A 21,783-nucleotide genomic window follows, 5' to 3' on the forward strand; every position below is an offset into this window, starting at 1 on the left:
TTTTAGGATTCTGTGTAACAATAATGAATGCATCTGAAACTTTTTTTTATCTATACTTTCAGTATGAGGAAGGGGGGTAGATTAGAATATTTTTTGTGCTAGCCAAACAGGTGAGATTTGCCATCTCTTTGTGTCTAATTAAAGAGAGTCGGAAAGAACTTGAATTAGGACATGGACAGAATAAGGACATGGACAGAAAAGAACAGCATTCATTCTTCTCTTTCCACATTTACAGGTGAAACTCGAAAAATTAGAATATCGTGCAAAAGTTAATTTATTTCACTAATGCAACTTAAAAGGTGAAACTAATATATTAGCTAGGCTCATTACATGCAAAGCTAGATAGTTCAAGCTGTGATTTGTCATAATTGTGATGATTATGGCTTACAGCTCATACAAACTCCAAATTACAATCTCAGAAAATGTGAATATTACATGCAATCATTTTTTCTTATAGGCTACCACGCTAAAAGAGAAATTCATTGAAAAAGGTTATGCAGTGAATGACTTAAACATTAAAATTAATGAAGTGGGTAGTGTTGATCGAACTTCGGTTCTTCAGGTTGAAGAAAAGTTGCCTTTGAATGAAACCAATTATAATTTTTCGATGGTCACTACATTTTCACAACAACATTTTAATATCAAAAAAATTCTAACCAAACATTGGGGAGTCCTGAAGAATGACAAAATTCTAGGGCCGGTTCTCCCTGACTGACCACAGGTTGTCTTCAGAGGAGTCCCCCCTTTAAAATTGCAATTGGCACCCAATATTTTGGATGCCCCGAACAGAGTATAGTTTTTCCAAAAATAGAAAGGATATCATCCCTGTCATAATTGTAATGTGTGTGCCATCAACAAGGATAGGAGCAGAAAAATATGCCAGTTTGAATCTTATACCACTGGCAGGGTGTTTGACATCAACACTTTTATTACCTGCTCCTCCTTGAATGTTGTTTATATCCTGATTTGTCCATGCGGCCTTCAATATGTGGGCTGCATGACACGTGCTATGCACGTTCGTGTGATCGAGCATATTGCCAATATCAGGAAAGGTTTTCCGAAACATACAGTATCTCGCCATTATTGGAATGCCATAAGAAAAATCCTAAGGGCACCACTTTTGTGGCCATTGATCGTTTTACTCCACATTGGCGAGGAAGTATGTCCAAGCGAGAAATTTCCAAACTTGAAACTCGACTGGATATACGATATTAAGTGTTACACCCCTTTCGGCATGAATGTCGACTGGGATGTTAACTGCTTTATTAATAATAGTTAATTTGGTTGATTTATTAAATAACTATTTAAATACTTCCTGTCATATGCAGTGTTGACACTAGTGGGCAGTGTCTACACGCAATTTTAATATTACACTAATTTCCAGCACATAGTGGGGGGCCTCCCCCCCTTTTTATGTACATTTTTTGTATATTTATATATGCAAATGATTAATTTCTTTCCTCCCCAGTAGATGGTGCTGTTTTATATGTGTTGTATATGTATTTTTATATGTATTTTAATGGGCATTACTTTCCCTTTTACATAGTACATTTACCTATTGTGGTCTTGTTGCTACGTCATTTTATGAGCAAATATATTGTTTCAAAACTTTTAATGCTGATTATGTGGGCTATATTATGAATATGGGAAATTACGCTGTCTGTTGTGAGTTTCTATGGATGCTCTGTGTGCAGAGTGAGTCCCTCTTTGTTGATGTTCTGGTTTCTTCCTTGGAACGCAAGCACAGCTAATCTGCGTTCCAAATGACATAATTTCCTGGTATGGACGGCTTGTTCCCGCCCACCAGATGTTGTCATGCAGATCAGATTGGTGCTTCCTTTTCCTGCCAGTTACTTGCATCACTTCCTGCTTCCTCCTGTGATTGTGCTTTAATATGCACAGCTGGTGGCCATTTTAATCTGACCTATCAAGCACTTGGTTTGCCAGGATGTTACATATATATATGGGCGTGCTTGTGTCCTTGGCCACAACTCTGGTGATATCCAACTTCGGATTAAACATGTCAGGCTGGCTGATACAAGCACTTTGAGAGCCACAGATTTTTTATGTCATGATGATCTTTGTACTCCTGTAAGTAGACTACAATAGATTTTAGTATGTTTCACCATATGGCAGGCATGTCCAAAGTCCGGCCCGCGGGCCAATTGCGGCCCGCTTTCCAGTTTAATGTGGCCCCCTGGTAATTTGGATATACATATCTTTTGTGGCCACAAAAGATATATACTGTATTTATCAGCACTGCCTCGGAGGGGACAGGGGGGGCGGGACGAGCGCCATTAGATTACATACAGGAGAATCTCCTGTTTACTCGGCGGCGGCTGTAATTGAAAGTCCTGTCTCCTGGGTCTCCTGACTGTTCTGTCTATCATAGGAGGCGGGACTTTGTATTAAAGAGGCTGCCATGTAAACATCAGATTCTCCTGTATGTAATCTGTCGGCGGTCGTCCCGCCACCCTGCCTGTCCCCTTCGAGGCTGCAGTGGTTATGCTGCATTCATTGCAATGGTGAGGCTGCATTCATGGCAATGGTGAGGCTGAAGATGGGCACTGATTAGGCTGTATTGATGGGCTGTTTTCCTGAAACTTCGGTATATCCAAATAATATACCGAAGCCACAAAGGCAAGAGAATTCTTGTTGGGAAGTGTATAGTGCTCGGACGAACACACTTAGACTGCATTTTAATGGTTCAAAGAATGTCAGGCAAAATGATCAGCCCTCACGCATGTTCACTTCATCAAATCTGGCCCTCTTTGAAAAAAGTTTGGACACCCCTGCCTTACGGGCTTCACTATTGTTGCTTTCGTTCTCTTCATTGGTTAATTCCATGTGATGATTGCACAATATATCCATCCATTGTCCGAGTCTTGGAATTTCTTGATGTTATGCTGATCGATCCATCTGGTTTGGAATATCGTTTCCCCATTAACCCATTGCATTGTATGATTACAACGCCTGTTGCCTTTACCATCTGGTAAGCAGATTATTAGCACGATGGTGCCTATGTTCACACTGAAGCTGTGGTGGAGGTCTTCTATCAGCTCTATCAACTTTCCCCTGCATTGATTTATACTTGGACTGTCACTTTATATCATTTGAGCGCTGCACTATTTATTTACAATCAATAAAACAAGGATTGTACATAGAACAATATCGGACGTCTGAAAAGTATAAGCATGCATATGTACTCAGTACTTGGTTTGGGCCCCTTTTGCAGCAATTACTGCCTCAATCCATGTGGCATGGAAGCTATTAGCCTGTGGCACTGATGAGGTGTTATGAAAGACCAGGATGCTTCAATAGCGGCCTTCAGCTCTTCTGCATTGTTTGGTCTCAGGTCTCTCATCTTTCTCTTGGCAATGCCCCATAGATTCTCTGTGGGGGTTCAGGCCAGGCGAGTTTGTTGGCCAATAAAGCACAGTAATCCCATGGTCATTGAACCAGGTTTTGGTGCTTTTGGCAGTGTGGGCAGGTGCCAAGTCCTGCTGGAAAATGAAGTCAGCATCCCCATAGAGAACGTCTGTGGAAGGAAGCATGAAGTTCTCCAAAATCTCCTGGTAGACGGCTGTGTTGACCCTGGACTTAATGAAGCACAGTGGACCAACACCAGCAGATGACATGGCTCCCCAAGTCAACACAGACTGTGGAAACTTCACACTGGACTTCAAGCATCTTGCAGTGTGTGCCTCTCCATTCTTTCTCCATACTCTGGGTCCTTGGTTTCCAGATGAGATGCAAAATTTGCTCTCATCAGAAAAGAGGACTTTGGACCACTGAGCAACAGACCAAGTCTGTTTTTCTTTAGTCCAGGTAAGACGCTTCTGACATTGTTGTTCAGGAGTGGCTTGACAAGAGGAATACAACATTTGAAGCCCATGTCCAGGATCCATCTGTGTGTGGTGGCTCTTGATGCACTGACTCCAGCCTCAGTCCACTCCTTGTGAAAGTCCCCAACACTTTTGAATGGCCTTTTCCTGACAATCCTCTCCAGGCTGAGGTCATCCCTGCTGATTGTGCACATTTTTCTTTCACATAACTCTCTATTAATGTGCTTTGATACAGCACTTTGGGGACATCCAACTTCTTTTGCAATTACCTTTTAAGGCTTTTCTTCCTTATGGAGGGTGTCAATGATGGTTTTCTGAACTGTCAGGTCAGCAGTCTTTCCCATGATTGTGATCCCTACTGAACCAGACTGAGAGACCATTTAAAGGCTCAGGAACCCTTTGCAGGTGTCGTGTCTTAGTTAGCTGATTAGAGTGGGACACTTTGAGCCTAGAATATTGCACCTTTTCACAATAATGTAATTTTCTGAGATTGTGGATTTGGGGTTTTCATGAGCTGTAAGCCATAATCATCACAATTATGACAAATCACGGCTTGAACTATCTTGCTTTGCATGTAATGAGTCTATCTCATATATTAGTTTCACCTTTTAAGTTGCATTAGTGAAATAAATTAACTTTTGCACGATATTCAAATGTTATCGAGTTTCACCGGTATATAAAACAAACAAAAAAAAAATACTTTTGATAAAGTTGGGCTTTAAGGTTCATACTTCCACTAACATGTGCTTTGTTCCCTTGTAGTTGCGGTATCAGAAGTGCCTGGTTTGCAGGCCTCCATCCCTGAAGCCTCAGCCTCCGCCACCTCCTGCAGACTCGGTGACACGAAGAGTCACAACTAGTGTAAAACGGGGTGTTCAGTCCCTGATTGACACTTTGAAACAGAAACGCCCTGTGGCTGATATGCCATAGCTGCAGGAAGCAACTGGATCAATGAACACTTGAATCTCATGTGTCTGCTGAAGTTAAAGTAGCTCTCTAATGGAGTATCCTGCAGCCCAGCATTTCAGTAAACTGCTGCTTTCTCTTCAGAGAATCTCCCTTATCCGATGTTTGACAAGCATGTTCTCGTTCTGACACCATGGCGTACTACAAAAGAAGCATGAATATAAATATATCTACTCATAACTTTTATTTTTCTCTCTCCTGTCAGTGGTTCCTATTACTTGCATTGGATTGTCCGTCTCTGATTGTAAATAAGATGAACATTTCATGACAAGATGACATTATCTGCACTCTTAACAAATGCCATGGAGTCCATTATTGTTAAGGATTACTAAGCATCCCATAGCTCACTGACTCATCTTCATCATTGAGAGAAATAACTGTTCGCTGCCATAGCTGTTCTCATGAGATGCTGTTTTCTGATCATAGTGGTGACTCAAGTGTCTTCAGAAAAGGATCTTGGATTCCCCTATTACCTGCACTAGCAGTACTTCATCATTAACTGCACAGAGACATCATGTAAAACATATTAAAGGAGCCTAGTGGATGGGTTTCCCTGTGGCGGCAGCATAATTAAGTACAAGAAATGAACAATCCCAAGTCAGCTTGTTAGTGTCTTACACTGTGCCTCATCTCCAGCGTGTCTCTGTTACAGAGATTCTATTTCTGATTTTTCAATATTGCAGAAATATGCTCATTAATCCATTTCTAACATCATCCTTGCATATGAGGTCATGTAAGAACACTTTATTTCATCTTGTGTAAATTGCAGAAGCAAGCAGATACTATACATTCTTCACATTGATTAATAAGAACCACGGTCACCACAGCTTGTCCATTCTAGCTCTTGAGTGCCAATGAGCTGCTATAGTCTTTGTCTATAGTTGCCAAGCTGAATCAGCTGCCGAATAGTTGGCTACATCCATTCAATGGTTTAATTTTAATGTATGACCTGAAGACAGCAGCCTTCTCACCTATAGCCTTATTGTGTGCACTTTTTGATCTGTGTTATGTTTTTGTAATGATGCTTTCAGTTTTAGTTCATTTATTAGAAAGTAATGCATTCTAAGTACAGGACAAGGGATCTTCACATATCACTATACACTTGTACATCCAGGATTGTATGGTTATTAATATGTTCTGGGGAATATATTTATGTTTAGATCACATACATGGCATTATATGGCACAAAAAAAAATACTACATGTCTAGAGGTCCTTGGGTTAGCTTAACAATGAAGAAAATATGTCTCTTGTGCCTAAACAGCAGTTGGTTGACTATGGTGAACTATGCTAGAGGTTCAGGTACACATATAGGATCCTTGCAAGCAGTGTTCATTTTGTCAACGAAAATTAACACTATTTTAGTTGATTAAAATTAAATTAAAATAAAAACAATTTCAAATTTGAGAATTTTACGTAAAAATTAACACTGGTTATATATCACAATGGCTAAATCTGTGTCTGGGGTGCCTGTTCAAACCTTAATACTATAAATAGTAACATGTTATAAGATTTTTACTCCAGGAGTATACAGTATAATGGTTTGGAAATTTTAGATAAATGCTTAAAGTGTTACTAAACCCACAACAGTAAAATCAGTCTGTATATGCAGTAAAGCATGCCTATTATACTCACTGTAGAACCTAAGGGTGTTAATCCTCTGCATTGTGTAAAACGTCTGTTTGATCCTGTCTTGTCTGATCCCACCCTTCTTCTTCAGTCCCCAATCCATTCCCTGATAGAACAGAGCCTTGGAGGCACTCTGCACGGTTTAGTGTGTGTTGCCAGAGAGTTTTTTTTCTTCTTGGGAGAGTGCATGTGATTAGCACAGGGCCAGTCAGCACTGTCCAGACAGAGGGTCAGGGGTCCTGCAGCCTCATAGGACAATCAGGGGAGAATTAAAATTCCTCCTACAAGCTTTAACCAGACACTGATAGAAGTCACAAGACTGTTTTATACTGCTGAGGAGAAAAGCTATTTAGCAGTTTTTATTTACTAAAACTATTGCATTTCCATGTTCTGAGAACTGTGGGAGGCCAGATATAGTGAATGCATGGTCCTGGGTTTAGTAACACTTTAAATAATGCATTATAATTTAACTAAACCCATTCGATTTTATTCAACCAAAATATACTGGAGATTTTTGTAGACTAAAACTAAAAAAATTCAGATGACTAAAATACAACTAAAACTAAAATTGCATTTTAGTCAAAAGACTATGACTAAAACTACATCGAAATTTGACGTCAACACCGCTTGCAAGAACAGCACAAGTATACTCATAACTGTAAAAGTACAAGATAAGTAAATAACCACTAGTAACTATATACATTTTAAAAACTGTCCAGAATTAATAATCCAGATCAGTAAATACACAGAGAAGTATATTTACCATATTCATAAAATGGAGTAGTAAATACTTTAGATAAACAAGTGTGTCATTTATGCATTTTAAAGTACCCATGTTCGTGTATGGCAAAGCATCCTGCTCTCTTTAATGTCCTCATTTCCAGCAACATGTACTCACATTTTCTTTGCTCCCTCGCCACTTAAGGTTCAGAGAAGCATGTGACTTTCCTATTCCTTTCGTTGGAAAGCACAAAATGCATACTTATATGATCAGGTATATCTGTCTGCTCAGCAAACACATTTAGGAAAAATGTATTAGTTTTAACAAACAGAAAAAATAGCCAAGTCAATAAACATTCTCACTGGAGATGTCTGCTGCAGACTAAAGTTACCATAAATAGCAAAATTGTCGCCCATTTCTATTTAATCAGCAGGAATGGGTGAAATGTATTTATATTTTGGGTACCTTGGGAAATGGTCCATGCATTCAGATGTGTCAGCAGTAAAGCTTAGACACCATCATAGCAAAATGAGCTGGTAAGGCATCTGCTTGCCGCTGAACTTGCCACTTGACCATCATGACCATTTCTGTTTAACCAAAGTGTACACACACACTGTAACAATGGTTATCTTTCTCTAAAAAAAGGAACAATCAGTGTCTACTTGCACAAAATTACCTGCAAGTTTAGAAAACGTTGCACTTTATTCTACTGGGTGCTTCTAATTGCCACCTAAAGACCTTAAAGGGGTTGTAAAGTTTTGTTTTTTTACTTTCTAAATAGGTTCCTTTAAGCTAGTGCATTGTTGGTTCACTTACCTTTTCCTTCGATTTCCCTTCTAAATGTTTTTTTTTCTTTGTCTGGATTTCTCACTTCCTGTTTCTCCTCAGTAAGCTTGCCCCCATCATCCGAGACATTCTGACGTGGGGTTAGTCAGCGTGCTTGCCCCCTCCCTTGGGACTACATTCCTGCGGGGAGACACTGTGTTGTCCCAAGGGAGGGGGAAAGCACGCTGACTGACCCCCAGCCAGAACAGCTTACTGAGGAGGAACAGGAAGTGAGAAATTGAGACAAAGAAAAAAAACATTTAGAAGGGAAATCGAAGGAAAAGGTAAGTGAACCAACAATGCACTAGCTTAAAGGAACCTATTTAGAAATACAAAAAAAAACGTTACAACCCCTTTAATGGCTTAGTCCTTGCCTAACTGTAAAAAGCAATGATTAGTTCAGGAGCATTATTTTCAAAAAGCTCACAGAAGGTTTTCTGACATCTGCTACAAGCATCAGCTGAACACATACAGGAACATTGTTCAAACGGTAGGATTGGCAAATCTACCACTAGCATTTATCAGGGGTAAAAATAACACAGGGCTCGACTTGGAGTAGGAGTAGTGAAGAGACCTAGGCAGAGTAATTATATTATGGCAATATAGATCCTTAACTGATGAAAAAGATGCAGTCTGGCTGATGTCCTGTTGTTATATTCAAATATATATTGTCATATGACACACAACACTTTCTTAGTCTGTATTCATATAATTTGATTGTATTCAGGGATAATGAATCCACTATTTTGCAAGTTAGTTTTAATGAGCTCATTTTAATTATAGTACAAATAGGCTATGGGTGTATTTTGTGCCACGTTTTTATTTCCCTGAATATTGCCCAGATAATGAATTTATTTTGGATTCAGTCTGTGTATTGCACATTTCTTAATTTCCTGCTAAAGGATGATGTATACTCTCAGTTTAGTGACCAATATATGATTTGTAAACAAAAAACTCAGTTCATTATCTTTACAAATTGAATTGTTGAAGCTCATCAGCAAAATTAGTTGTGGCTACATTCAGTAATTTAATTAGTCATTAATTTTATTCAGGAGAATAATTAATAGACTTTTCCACTTGATTTCTCCTTGTTCAGAGTCTAGAGAATTGCCAGTTCTCCTTTAAAGGTTTATAAACGACTAATAGGCATACTTGCTATGTGTAGCCTGACCTGGTATCTGGTAGGGCCATGCTTAATTTCTGATGTCTCTTCTGTTACCTGTAAAGGCAGCAACATGTTATTCATCTGACAGCTGCACAGGCTAATGCCCTCCATTCACGTTGGTGTAGACTCCAAATGTATGTGTACACATAGACATTGATGGTCACCATTGAAGTGTCCTTGAAATGAATGTGGTAAGGAAACAAGAATACAGTTTTACTAACAAAATACAAGATCATGTTTTGTGTTAAAAATAATAAAGTGGGAAAAAATATGTACTTTGACTTTTTTTAAATGAAACTCTAGCCATTGTTTTTATTTATTCATTTTAGTTTTATATCGAATAAGAAGAATGAGAACCTATGTCAGATGTTTGTATCTGCTTATGTCCTAGAAGAGAAGATTTGTCTTTACATCTTGTTATGAGGACACAAAACAGGAAGTTTGAAGACTTCTGCGGATATAGGCAGAAATAAAAAAATCGTCAGACATTCTAATTCTTCCCTTCTCTATCTGAAACCAAAAATAAAACCATTTGGCTGGAGTTCCATTAAAATTGTCTTATTTGCAGCTACAACTCTTGTCTTAATATCTACAGACTTCCTCAAGGACATATGGTTACCTCTCCTGTACAGTCTCCTGGGACAGCTCCAGAAACCAGCACCAATGAATCATAATGACATACAGAATACTTAAAGATCAGAGCCAGGTCCCAAGTACTGTGTAACACTCCAGGTCATAAAGATGAATAGGCTCAAAGCTGGATCTATACAAACACTGCACATGTACAATATGAAAATCAAGGCGGGGAAACTTCCCTTCCAGAGCCAAATAAAATCCAGTTTATTTGTAATATTATAAACAAACTAAACATTCATGCATCTCCCTAATTTTAATAAATAGAAATGCACCATCCATCCACCACCACCACATTGGAGTACGATGTCAGGATCACCTACATTGGAATTCACTTGCAATGTGTGCACTGACCTGACCACACAAGGTTCTTTTTGCCCTCAGCAATTTCTAAATATCCAATTGGATTTTCTAGAGGCTTGTAATTCTTAAGTGTATTAATTGACCTGATATTTTCACTTTTCCATGGGCATCTTTATACTTGTAATTACAAGATATAGGGATCTTAGCACAGGGCCTATGGTTTATTGTCCTGTATGTTGCCTCATTTGAAAAGGACGTAATCTCAAAGTATTCATAATCAACACTCACAAATTCTGCTTGGGTGTGTTGCAGATTCTGTAGATATTCCAATCCCAGGTCCAGCACTGTTAGTATAATTCTGCAAATTTTAATATGTTAATATTTTCTAAAGTACCAGCAAGTTCTGCATTGCCATGCATATTATAAATTTAAAAGACCCTTAGAAATTACACTTACCAAAATGTGATAAGGAAACAAAAATACTGTTTTACTAAAAAAAAAAAAAAAAAAAGATCCTGCTTTGTGTTTAAAATAATAAAGGGGGGAAAAATGTTCTTTGACTTTTTTAAAGTGAATTTTAAAGTGAAACTCCAGCCATTGTTTTTATTTATGAATTTTAGTTTTATATAGAATGGGAAGGATGAGAAGTTATTCTCCTAGAAGAGAATATGTGTCTTTACATCTTGTTATGCGGACAAAAAACAGGACGTTTGAAGACATCTGGGGATACAGGCAGAAATATTTTTTTTTTACAGAAGTTTCAAATTCTTCCCTACTCTATCTAAAACCAAAACTAAAACCATTTGGCTGGAGTTCCTATAAAATTGTGTATTTTGCAGCTACAACTCTTGTCCTGATATTTAAAGACTGCCTCAAAGACATATGGTTACCTGTCCTGTACAGTCTCCTGGGACAGTTACTATTAATCATGTTGACATACAGAATACTCAAAGTTCAAAGCCAGGTCCCAAGTACCGGTACTGTATAACACTCTAGGTCAAATAGGCTCAAAGCTGGATCCATACAAACACTGCACACAATATGAAAATCAAGGCGGAGAAACTTCCCTTCCAGAACCACATAAAGTCCAGTTTATTTGTAATAATATAAGCAAACATTCATGCATCTCCTTAATTTTAATAAATAGAAATGCACCATCCACCACCACCACATTGTCCTCTTAAACCTTTGAATTTCAGCTTATTGCTGCAGTTATTTTCTAGGTGCTATGAAAGATCATGCAACTGCATGGAGGCTGAATACAATGTCAGGGTCACTTACATTGGAATTTGCTTGCAATGTGTGCACTGACCTGACCACACATGGCTCCTTTCCACATCAGCAATTTCTAAATGTCCAATTGGAATTTCTAGAGGCTTGTAATTCTTAAGTGTATTAATTTACCTTATATTTTCACTTTTTCATGGGCATCTTTATACTTGCATTTCCCATATATAGGGATCTTAGCACATGGCCTATGGTTTCTTGTCCTGTGTGCTGCCTCATTAGAAAAGCAAATATGCTCAAAGTATTCATAATCAACACTCTCACAAATTCTGTGTGGGTGTGTTGCAGATTTTGTGGATATTCCCAGGCCCAGCACTGTTATTATAATTCTGCCAATTTTAATATGTTCATATTTTCTTCAATACCAGCATATTCTACATCGCTATACATATTAGAAATGTGAGGGAGACTTAGAAATTACCCTTTATAGGGTCAGTCCAACCACATCTGATGTCTCATCTATGGATGGACGCTGATTCACCCATCGGAGCACTAGCTGTAATCTAAAAGTGAGACCTCCCTCTCAATAGCAGCAGTAAATGAGTGGACATCGGCACTAGGCTTCACCTTCTGAGAAAAAAAAGCCTCACCAGAACTCAGTCCACTAGTATCTGTCCAAAAGAAATGTTTTTAGGTGAACTGACCCTTGATTTCTTGTTTCCTGTAACTCATGTACATTGACAGCTGCAGTATTACTATGAAATGCTACAGCTTAACTGCAAAGAAATAAAAAGTAAGTTCTGCTTACACCTGCTACAGACACATCTAGATTAATAATGATGACAGTAATGTTCATAGCATTTCATATCTTCTGGAAACCTGTCTTTATTGTATAGACCTGTACATGACAATGGTGTGCACACCTAGATAATTCTGCCATATTCCACTATCAGGTGGTGTGCATATCTAACCGTCTCTACTGCTCCCCACATTCATGTTACACATCAAACATGGTTGAAGATGCAGTGATCTATGGGGAAATGCCAATCCTTTGCAGATATTTTGTTTTAAAAATAGCTTTGCATATTTTAACTTAAAAGATTATTTTGTAAAACAAATTGTAATTAAAAGTCACTTTTTTTTACGGCCAAAAAGTATGTTTGTGGTGTGTATGTATGACTAAATGCCAATGTGTTAGTAAGAGTCCATTTATCTATGCATTCTTTGTATGCACTGGCTCTATAAACAGCCATGTTCACTATGCCCTGTATGTCTTGTGTTTTTTTTTTTTATTCACATGTCACAAATATTTATTTGATTTATAAATGAATAGCTGACATTGCATTTTGTGCTAGTGCTTCTCATTCTCTGGTTTCTTACAATTTCATGCTTGATTGCCTTTATAGTGTATAGAGTATAAAATAAGACCCAACCTGGAAATACTATTTGTGTGCTATAAGTACAAGCATTCTGAAAGCTAGCATTGCAGTTCAGACTACTTTACCTGGGTCTAACACAGGAGGATGCCAACCAAAAATACAGATAGTATGAGCTCAGTGAAGATTGAGAACAAAGTTTTTAAATAAGAACACATTTTTCACATCTTCTACTGAAGCCCTTGTTTTCTTTCTAGAAGGAGAAGGAGGACACATTTTAACAACATATTTTCTGTACTCAAAGTTGATTTTTCTTGTCAGCTGGATTATCCACTATATTGCCAGCCCCCTGATGCCCCCTCACCCCCAACTACAAGTGGATCTAACAACCCATTAGTTAACAAACTGTATGCCAACAAAATAAAAAATAAAGTACTTCACTCAGCCCCATGTTCCAATGTTTTCAGAAGGAGTGGTTGATATCACAATGCCTCCAGGCAGAGTTGGGAGCTTGAAATCATACATGATCACACTTCGGCCCATGACAGGAGTGACTTTTCATGGGATTTTGCGGTTTTGTAATGCCAAACCTGACAGCAAATTTAAGCACTGCACTTCCTGTGACTCTACCAGCCAGCATTCGGTTGGAGGAAAACCACCTGGCCTTCAGAAGACAGATTAAAACTCTGCTCTTTTGATGTCAAGAGACAGTAACATTCAAGTGCCCAGAAGCGATTCAGTTCGCATGTGCCGCGCTATATAAGTTTTTCATTCATTCATTCTACAGGCTAAACCTAAGTTCAGCCATACAGCCTTGTCTAGGACCTCTCCCAGGCTGTTACTAAGACCTAGGGTTATCCTCTGTTCCCTCTTATTCTGACTGGGCAAAGAGCTGTGCGAATTTAGTAGAGTTTAATGCCCTACAGTCCTACCCCTTACTCTCCCAGTCTGATTGTTGCTCTGCATTACAGTAAGCCGATATCAAAACAGATTTGGGCAGTTAAGTTTTAAGATTTATTTCCCCCCTTTAGTTGGTACTAGATGGTCTTTTTTCAACCAGACTAACTATGTAAGTATGTAAGATTAGTCTTCAACCTGAGACTTGTCCCAAGAGTTGCAGTGTTAACTAAAACCATCTAAGAAAGAAAATGGGTACAAGTATAGAGAGCAGTAATTTTCCGTTACAGCACATTAAAATAGATTTTTTTTAGATATGCTTGGTACTTTATCAGGTATAAGAGTATAATACCATAAAGTGTAACTAAGGTTAATTTGTTTGTAAACCCTATGTATTTTACAGTATGATGGTCCTTATTCCTCACTGTACCGTTTTATTAAGCTTTTGGTTTTTGTAAACCTGTTGCAAAGTTTAGAAAAGAGAAACAAGTGCGGGACTTTAAATGAAGCATGTGCGGGAAACTGTTTACAATAAATGGGGGGAATGAATCAAAGATAATAAATCTGGAATAGGTTTAAATATTTTATTACTTTCACATAATGCACCGTCCATGACTATATTGCACTATTGAAGAAATAGATAAACATATATGTTTCACAGATTAGTTGGGGGACAAGGTACGTGGGCAGTGACCCAAATATATAAATGCAATGAGTACAGCGAGCTGTACTATATTATTGAGACATAAAATAGATATCACATATTAAAATGGAAATTACATCGCATGACACTGCAGTGACATGCGATGTAATTTCCATTTTAATATGTGATATCTATTTTATGTCTCAATAATATAGTGGACGGTGCATTATGTGAAAGTAATAAAATATTTAAACCTATTCCAGATTTATTATCTTTGATTCATTCCCCCCATTTATTGTAAACAGTTTCCCGCACATGCTTCATTTAAAGTCCCGCACTTGTTTCTCTTTTCTATACCTAATTAGGGATGGAGGTAATTGACCCATTACCTCATTTAAAGTCCCAACCAACCCTCCCCCCGCCCACTGTTGCAAAGTTTCTTACCTAGAGATCCAGACAGTACCAGCACTTCCTTTTCCAGGCTGACAATACTAAGCCATTGCCTCACAAATAGCAGCAGCCTTGTCAGCCTCATGTATGCACTGCTTCAGTTGACTACTGGACTGCTTAGGAGGTACTAAACATGTGCACGTGCAATTCAAATTTTGGAAAATTATATAGCAGGAAGGAAAAGCCAGGTGCCTCAAAGGTGTATTTCCTGTGTGCACAGGAGTTTTATAGTCAGTGGCCACTCAATGACGAAAAAGAAAAGACTTTAGTCTGGAAGAAGACCAAAATATGACAGAACATGTAACAGAGGGAAAAGGCGTGTCACAGATCTGTTAGTGATGGAAAAGAGCAGACTTTAGTAAGTCTGTCATAGTATGGTAAGTATTCGGTTAAAATGAGCTACGGTCAAAATGAAAACTCATACAGTGGGGAAAATAATTATTTGATCCCCTGAAGATTTTGTAAGTTTAGCCACTTACAAAGAAATAAAGGGTCTATGATTGTTATGATATGTGTGTTTTAAATGGTAGAGACGGAATATCAACTACAAATCCCGAAAAAAAACACATAAAACAAATGCTATAAAATAAGTTGCAATTCAGTGAGTAAAATAAATATTTGATCCCTAAGCAAAACATGACTTGGTACTTGGTGGGGGAACCCTTGTTGGCAAGCACAGAGGTAAGATGTTTTTTGTAGTTGGTGACAGGGAGGGATTTTGGTCCACTCTCCTTTAGAGATCTTCTCTAAATCCTTAAGGTTTCTTGGCTTCCTCCATACATTTTCTATAGGATTAAGGTCTGGTGACTGACTAGGCCACCCCATGACCTAATGTACTTCTTCTTGAGCCACTCCTGTTGCCTTGGTGGTATGTTTTGGGAGAAGGTTCTCATCCAAGATTTTACAATACATGGCCCCGCCCATTGGCCCCTCAATGCAGCAAAGTCAGTCTGTACCTTTAGCAGAGAAACAGCCCCAAAGCATCATGTTTTACAACTCCGTGCTTGACTGTAGGGATGGTGTTCTTAGGGTCATAGTCAGCATTTTTCTTCCTCCAAACACGGCGAGTCGAGTAAATGCTAAATTTTGGTCACACCTGACCACACTTTCTCCCAAGCCTTCTCTGAATCATTTAGATAATCATTGGCATGAATATACATGTGCCTTCTTGAGGAGGTGGACTCGCCGTGTTTGGAGGAAGAAAAATGCTAATTATGGCCCTAAGAACACCATCCGTACAGTCAAGCACGGAGGTGGAAACATTATGCTTTTGCCACAGGTTTCTGGAAAATGAAAAAAAAACATTTTTTTTATACAAAGTTGTCACCTTTTGGCAGCCTAGCCACGTACAGGCCCCCAAAATCCAAGGACCACCTTAAGGATTTCCTCATGTCTTTTCCTCACTACCTATCCCAGTTTCGGAGGCCCTAAAATGCCAGGATAGTACAAACGGACCCCCCCCCCCTCCCCATGACCCCTTTTTAGAAAGTAGACAAAGTTGTCACAAGGTTTTTAAAAATAAATAATACATTTTTGTTTTCTTTCTTCATTATCCAAAAAGGTATGGCAAAATACTCAATATGCCTCTTAGCAAATACATTGGGGTATCTAATTTCCAAAAAGAGGTAATTTGAGGGGTGTTTTCTACTCTCCTGGCATTTCAGGGTCTCTGAAACTGTCATAGGTAATCAGGAAGTGTAATGAGGAAATAACGCCCTTTAAAAGCCTGAAAGTGCTTATTGGATTTTGGGGTCCTGTACATGGCTAGACTGCAAAAAAGTCTCTCACATGTGGTATCTCCATACGCAGGAGAAGTAACAGAAAGTGTTTTGTGGTGCTATTCCACATATGCCCAGAGCATGTATGAGAAATGTCTTATTAAAGTGACAACTTTGAGTATCATTTTTCAAAAACTTGTGGCAAAAAAAATAATCTTCCATGCATTTAACATGCCTCTCTGCAAATACCTTGGGGTGTCTACTTTCAATAAGGGGTAATTTGGGGAGGGAGGTGCTTTGTACTAGCCTGGTATTTCAGTGTCTCAGAAACTGTGATAGGTAGTCAGGAAGTGACTTTGAGGGGTGTGTGAACTGTCCTGACATTTTATGCCCTACATTAGAAGCTTATGCCACATATTACCCACTCCTCTAACCACTTAAAGAACAAGCCTTTTCTGACACCTTTTCTTTACAAGAAAAATATCTGTATTTTTTTGCTAGAAAACTACTTTGAACCCCCAAACATTATACAGTAAGGTCCTATATATATTTGGACACAGGCACATTTTTTTTACTTTTGGCACTGTATGCCACCAGAATAAAACTAAAATGAAACAATCCAAATGAATAGGAAGTTCAGACTTTCAGCTTTAATTCAAGTAGTAATTTTAGGAACTGCAACCATTTTTATACACAGTTCCCTCATTTTCAGGGGCTCAAATGTAAGTGGACAAGTGAATATAATCATAAATTAAAATTTTTATATTTTGTTGGGAATCCTTTACTGGCAATGACTGCCTGAAGTCTGGAACCCACATACATTACCAAAGACTGAGTATAAATGTAGAAGTAGTTCTGCACTGTGCATAAATAGGTGATAAAGTGCAAATGTGCTCACGTGACAGGTACACTAGAAAGGCAATAAATGAATGGTCAAAATAGCAACAATAAAATATAAATAATCAGCTACGACAATATAAACAATGGACTGATAAAGTGTCCAAATTCTCGTTTTTGATATGCCTTCACATTGTGAGTACCTGTTTTTATTATTGCTGCTGATTCCAATAAATGTTTTAAATACTACACTATCGAGCATCCCTCTTTACATTCCTCCATGCCCCAATGTGAGGCTATCTGATACAGATACACCAGAGACACGTAAAGGGGACTTTGATGCCAAAGTAAAGATGCATACCAGCGGAGCCTGAGATGTCAGGAGCCACCAGGAGATTGAAAGACACACTCATACACTGTTACCTTACAGCGGTAAGGTAAGGGGACACCTATACCCTAAGTTGCACGGAGAACCAGCAACCACCTATCGGTAGCACTCCATACCAGAGATTGACTACTAGCACATTCACCCTGATCACTGTGCACTCACAGCTTGCACTGTATGGACATTGCGGTGGATTCAAGAAGCAATTGCGCCTGTGTAACCATAGGTTACACAGCACAATTGCTTACTTGCCCCGGCGTAACGAGTGCTCCTGATTCAGGAACCTCGTTACGCCGACTGCAGCCTAAGATCTGCGCGGCATAAGGCTCTTATGCCCGCATATCTTAGGCTGCATTCTTGCGATGGCCGCTAGGTGGCGTTCCCGTTGTGCTCAGCGTATAGTATGCAAATTGCATACTAACACCGATTCACAACGTTGCGCGAGCCCTGCGTACGCAATTTACGTCGTTTCCGTACGGCGGTTTTGCTATTAGCAGGGGCAGCCAATGTTACGTATACCCGTCGTTCCCGCGTCGCGAAATTTGAATTTTACGTACTTTGCGTAAGTGATTCGTGAATGGCGCTGGACGCCATTCACGTTCACTTTGAAGCAAATGACGTCCTTGCGACGTCATTTGCCGCAATGCACGTCGGGAAAGTTTCCTGAAGGAGCATGTGCTCTACGATCGGCGCGGGAACGCGCCTAATTTAAATGATTCCCGCCCCCTACGGGATCATTTAAATTGCGCGCGCTTGCGCCGGGTATTTTGCCGGCGCGCCCGCGCAATTTACGGAGCTTCTGCTCTGTGAATCGAGGGCAGCGCAAAAAAATTGCGGGGGCGCAGGGCAAAATCGTTGCCCTGCACCTCCGTAATAAATGCGCAAATCTAGCTGAATCCGGGCCACTATCTGCACTGCGTTTTTTTTGACATTCGTTTTTTTTGTTTTGTTTTTTAATTCGGTTTTATTTAATTTTATGTCATTTTAGTGTGAATATATTTATTTATGGTTGCACTTGTTAAAGATTTTATGAGTTTATTCTCACATCTATTTTATGGTACACTTTTCACAGTATTTGGACACTTTATCAGTCCATTGTTTATACTGTCGCAGCTGATTATTTATATTTTATTGTTGCTATTTTGACCATTCATTTACTGCCTTTCTAGTGTTCCTGTCACATGAGCACATTTGCACTTTATCACCTATTTATGCACAGCGCAGCACTACTTGTACATTTATACTTACTTGGGTCTTGATACTACCTTCAGTGCTTGCTGCAGTACCCCACCTTTTAGACTTGGCCAGCGCGGGAATATCTTTTTATTACTTTATTACCAAAGACTGGCTTTCCTCCTTTCTGATGCTTTGCCAGGCCCTAAATGCAGCTGTCTTGAGTTGTTCTTTGTTTGTGGGTCTTGTTCTTCCACTTCACTGTAAGCAATTCATTATTTCTCAAGCAGGCTTTTTCCCCTTTTTAAGTCAGGTTTTTATAAGCTGTTGAGGGAAGCCATGGCGAATAGATCGCTGGGTGCCACATGAGCCAAGATCAAATAAGTGTCTAAAAAGTAGCATACTTGTATAATTGTCCACATACAAGTGGTACACCTTACGAAACTAGGGTGACGCCAAGTCCCATCTTGCCACTGCTCCCCATGTAGTCTGGGCATCAGGGCGTCCACATGACTATCTTTATACATTTTTTAACCCCAGATCTGGCTGGGGAGAGACTGTTTGAATGTAAGGCAATCAAGGAAAATTTATGAGCGACTCAGTTGTTTTACTGGGAGTATACGCATCTACAAATTTATTGTTAAGGTGATTTACGAGGGGCCGAATTTTGTGGAGCCGATCATATTCAGGGTCACCCCGAAGACAACTGCTTGTATTGTAGTTTAAATGCATAAATCGCATTAAATTCTCATATCTATGCCTGGTCATGGCAGCAGAAAACATGGGCATATGAGGAATCAGGTCTGTGGACCAATATGACCGCAATTCATTTTGTTTGTAAGATTTTAAACTTGTAAACAATGATAGGTTTCCAGGCGAATAGTCTGGCAAGGTTTGAATATGGGTTGGCGGTGATGTACTGGTCAGCATTAAAAAAAATTTGGTCTACAATCAAACGATACAATCAAGGGGAGTAGTTAAATTTGTTGTTTCCACTTTAATTCCGTGTTGAGTAGTAAATGGGGAAAGCAAGGGTGCTGCAGGTGGCTGTGGGAACAGCTTGAACTGCACTTCTGGTATTCACCAAGTCACCTTGAGATGTTGCAGCGTTGGTGTGTAAAGTGCCAGGATGTACTAGGCCACTGGTGCCTGCCAGTTCCCCAAAATATAGTTTGGCACTAGCACAGGCACTCCCCTGCATATGAGACTAATTGTGCGATTCTATCACCTCAGCCACCTGGGCCTAGTGTCGGGTATGCCTGACTTCAGCAGGGACCTCTTCTCCATTGTCTGAGCTAGTTGTTGGGGTGCCGCTGCTCTCTATAGGTTTGTGTTCTGAGCCTGATTCTGTCAGTAAGTACCTTTCTTTGGACATTTAGGACTTTGTCCAGCATGGGATCCTTTTGGGTGCCCAGAGGCAGGATGCCCTCTCAGTAGTCGGGGGGCAGCACAATGCGGTGAGCAGCTTAGACAGGGAAATGCGCTTAGGCCCTCTTTGAAGTGAGAGCACAAAGACATTAGTTTGTGGATGAAGCTCATTACTCAAGTGCGGGCCCCTAGCACTCCCTTTTGGGGGGGTGGTCCAGCAATCTAATCGCCATCGGCTGGAAAGTGTAAGGGGATCTGTTGGCAATTCAACAAGGGGACCTGCAGACTCTGGGGATCCTGCCGTTTTCGCCATGAATGCTCCGGCTGCAGAAGTTCTCATCCACTCACAGAGTGCTTCAAACAAGGCAAGGGAAAGTCCAGGGAGGCTGGCATAAGGGCGGACTCCGATGAAGGTGGAAAAGTTGGCTCCCTTCATAAGTAGGTATCCCAACCGGGCAGCGGCACGCCTTTTTTTCCCAGGGTTTTAGTGAGGGTTTCTCCATCCCTTGCGCATTGTCCAGCATTCCTCCAGTCCTGACTAACTTACAATCTGCAGGTCTCCACCTTTTGATGTCATCTACGAAATTGTCGAAGGAGGTGGTCTTGGGGAGGATGGCGGCCCTTTCACTTCCCCTCCAATGGATGGGCTGGTTGTTTCTATGCTGGGAGGGGTTCCTAAGAAGGAACCCAATTCCTTTCAGCTAATATACCATCTTTCCCTCCCAAAAGGTGATTCGGTCAATGATGTCATTGACTGTGAGTTTTGTGCCGTCTCTTATGCATCCTTTGATAGGGCGGTGGACTGGATTCATAGGTTGGGGAGGGGGGCTCTGTTGGCAAAGACTGACATTGAGTCAGCTTTTCGTCTTCTGCCAGTTCATTCTCACAGCTTCTGCTTGTTGGGCTGCGTATGCGAAGGTCAATATTTTGTGGATTTCTGCTTGCCCATGGGGTGTTCTGTTTCCTGTTCCTTGTTAAAGGCTTTTAGCTCATTCTTGGAATAGGTGGTGAAGGATGTGTCGGGCTTGTATTCCATAATTTACTACCTGAATGATTTTTTGGTGATCTGCCCTTCAGGTTGCAGGGTGGGCCATACTCTGGCCATGGTGCAGCATGTCTTTGAGGTGTTCAGTGTGCTGAAATTTCTAGGTAATGTGATTGACACAGAGGGGATGGAATGACGGCTTCCACTCGATAAATTGGAGGACCTGCGGACAGTTGTGTCTGTTGCCCTCGGCAGCAAAAAAAGTCGCTGCTGGGCAAGCTGAATTTTGTGTGCCGAATCACTCCCATAGGGAGGATTTTTTGCAGGAGGTTGGCGACTGCGACATCGGGGAACAGGGTGCCGCACCATTATTTTAGGTTGACTAAACCGCAAAAGGATGATTTGCAGGTGTGGCAGCTGTTCCTGGAGAAGTATAATGGGCAATGGTCCTTGTGGATGGAGGCAATGGTTTCAGATTGTGGCCCTCACAGATACTCTTGTTGGGCACAGGAACGATGTGAAATGCTGTGAAATATTATACCAAAAAGTGTAGTTACATGCCCCTGTTAAACAGTGGCAGAAAAGCTAGACCTTGGGTGGTGGTGGTGGTGGTAGTGTCACAGCAATGTAAGCCCTCA

The 21,783-nt window shown here is 40.0% G+C and overlaps 1 protein-coding gene across 8 annotated transcripts in view; it reads left to right on the forward strand.

The window, feature by feature from the left end:
* Positions 1-6,444, forward strand: part of APBB2 (amyloid beta precursor protein binding family B member 2) — a 478,208-nt gene extending 471,764 nt beyond the window's left edge. For all 8 annotated transcript variants that reach the window (XM_040335050.1, XM_040335048.1, XM_040335053.1 and 5 more), the window contains one exon: positions 4,608-6,444. In XM_040335050.1, coding sequence (XP_040190984.1) covers positions 4,608-4,775 — 168 coding nt within the window. In that variant the 3' untranslated portion in view covers positions 4,776-6,444. The remainder of the gene's footprint in view (positions 1-4,607) is intronic.
* The last annotated feature ends 15,339 nt before the right edge of the window (positions 6,445-21,783 follow it).

Source organism: Rana temporaria, chromosome 1 (genome assembly GCF_905171775.1).
Source record: "Rana temporaria chromosome 1, aRanTem1.1, whole genome shotgun sequence".
In the NCBI taxonomy this organism is placed as follows: Eukaryota; Metazoa; Chordata; class Amphibia; order Anura; family Ranidae; genus Rana; species Rana temporaria.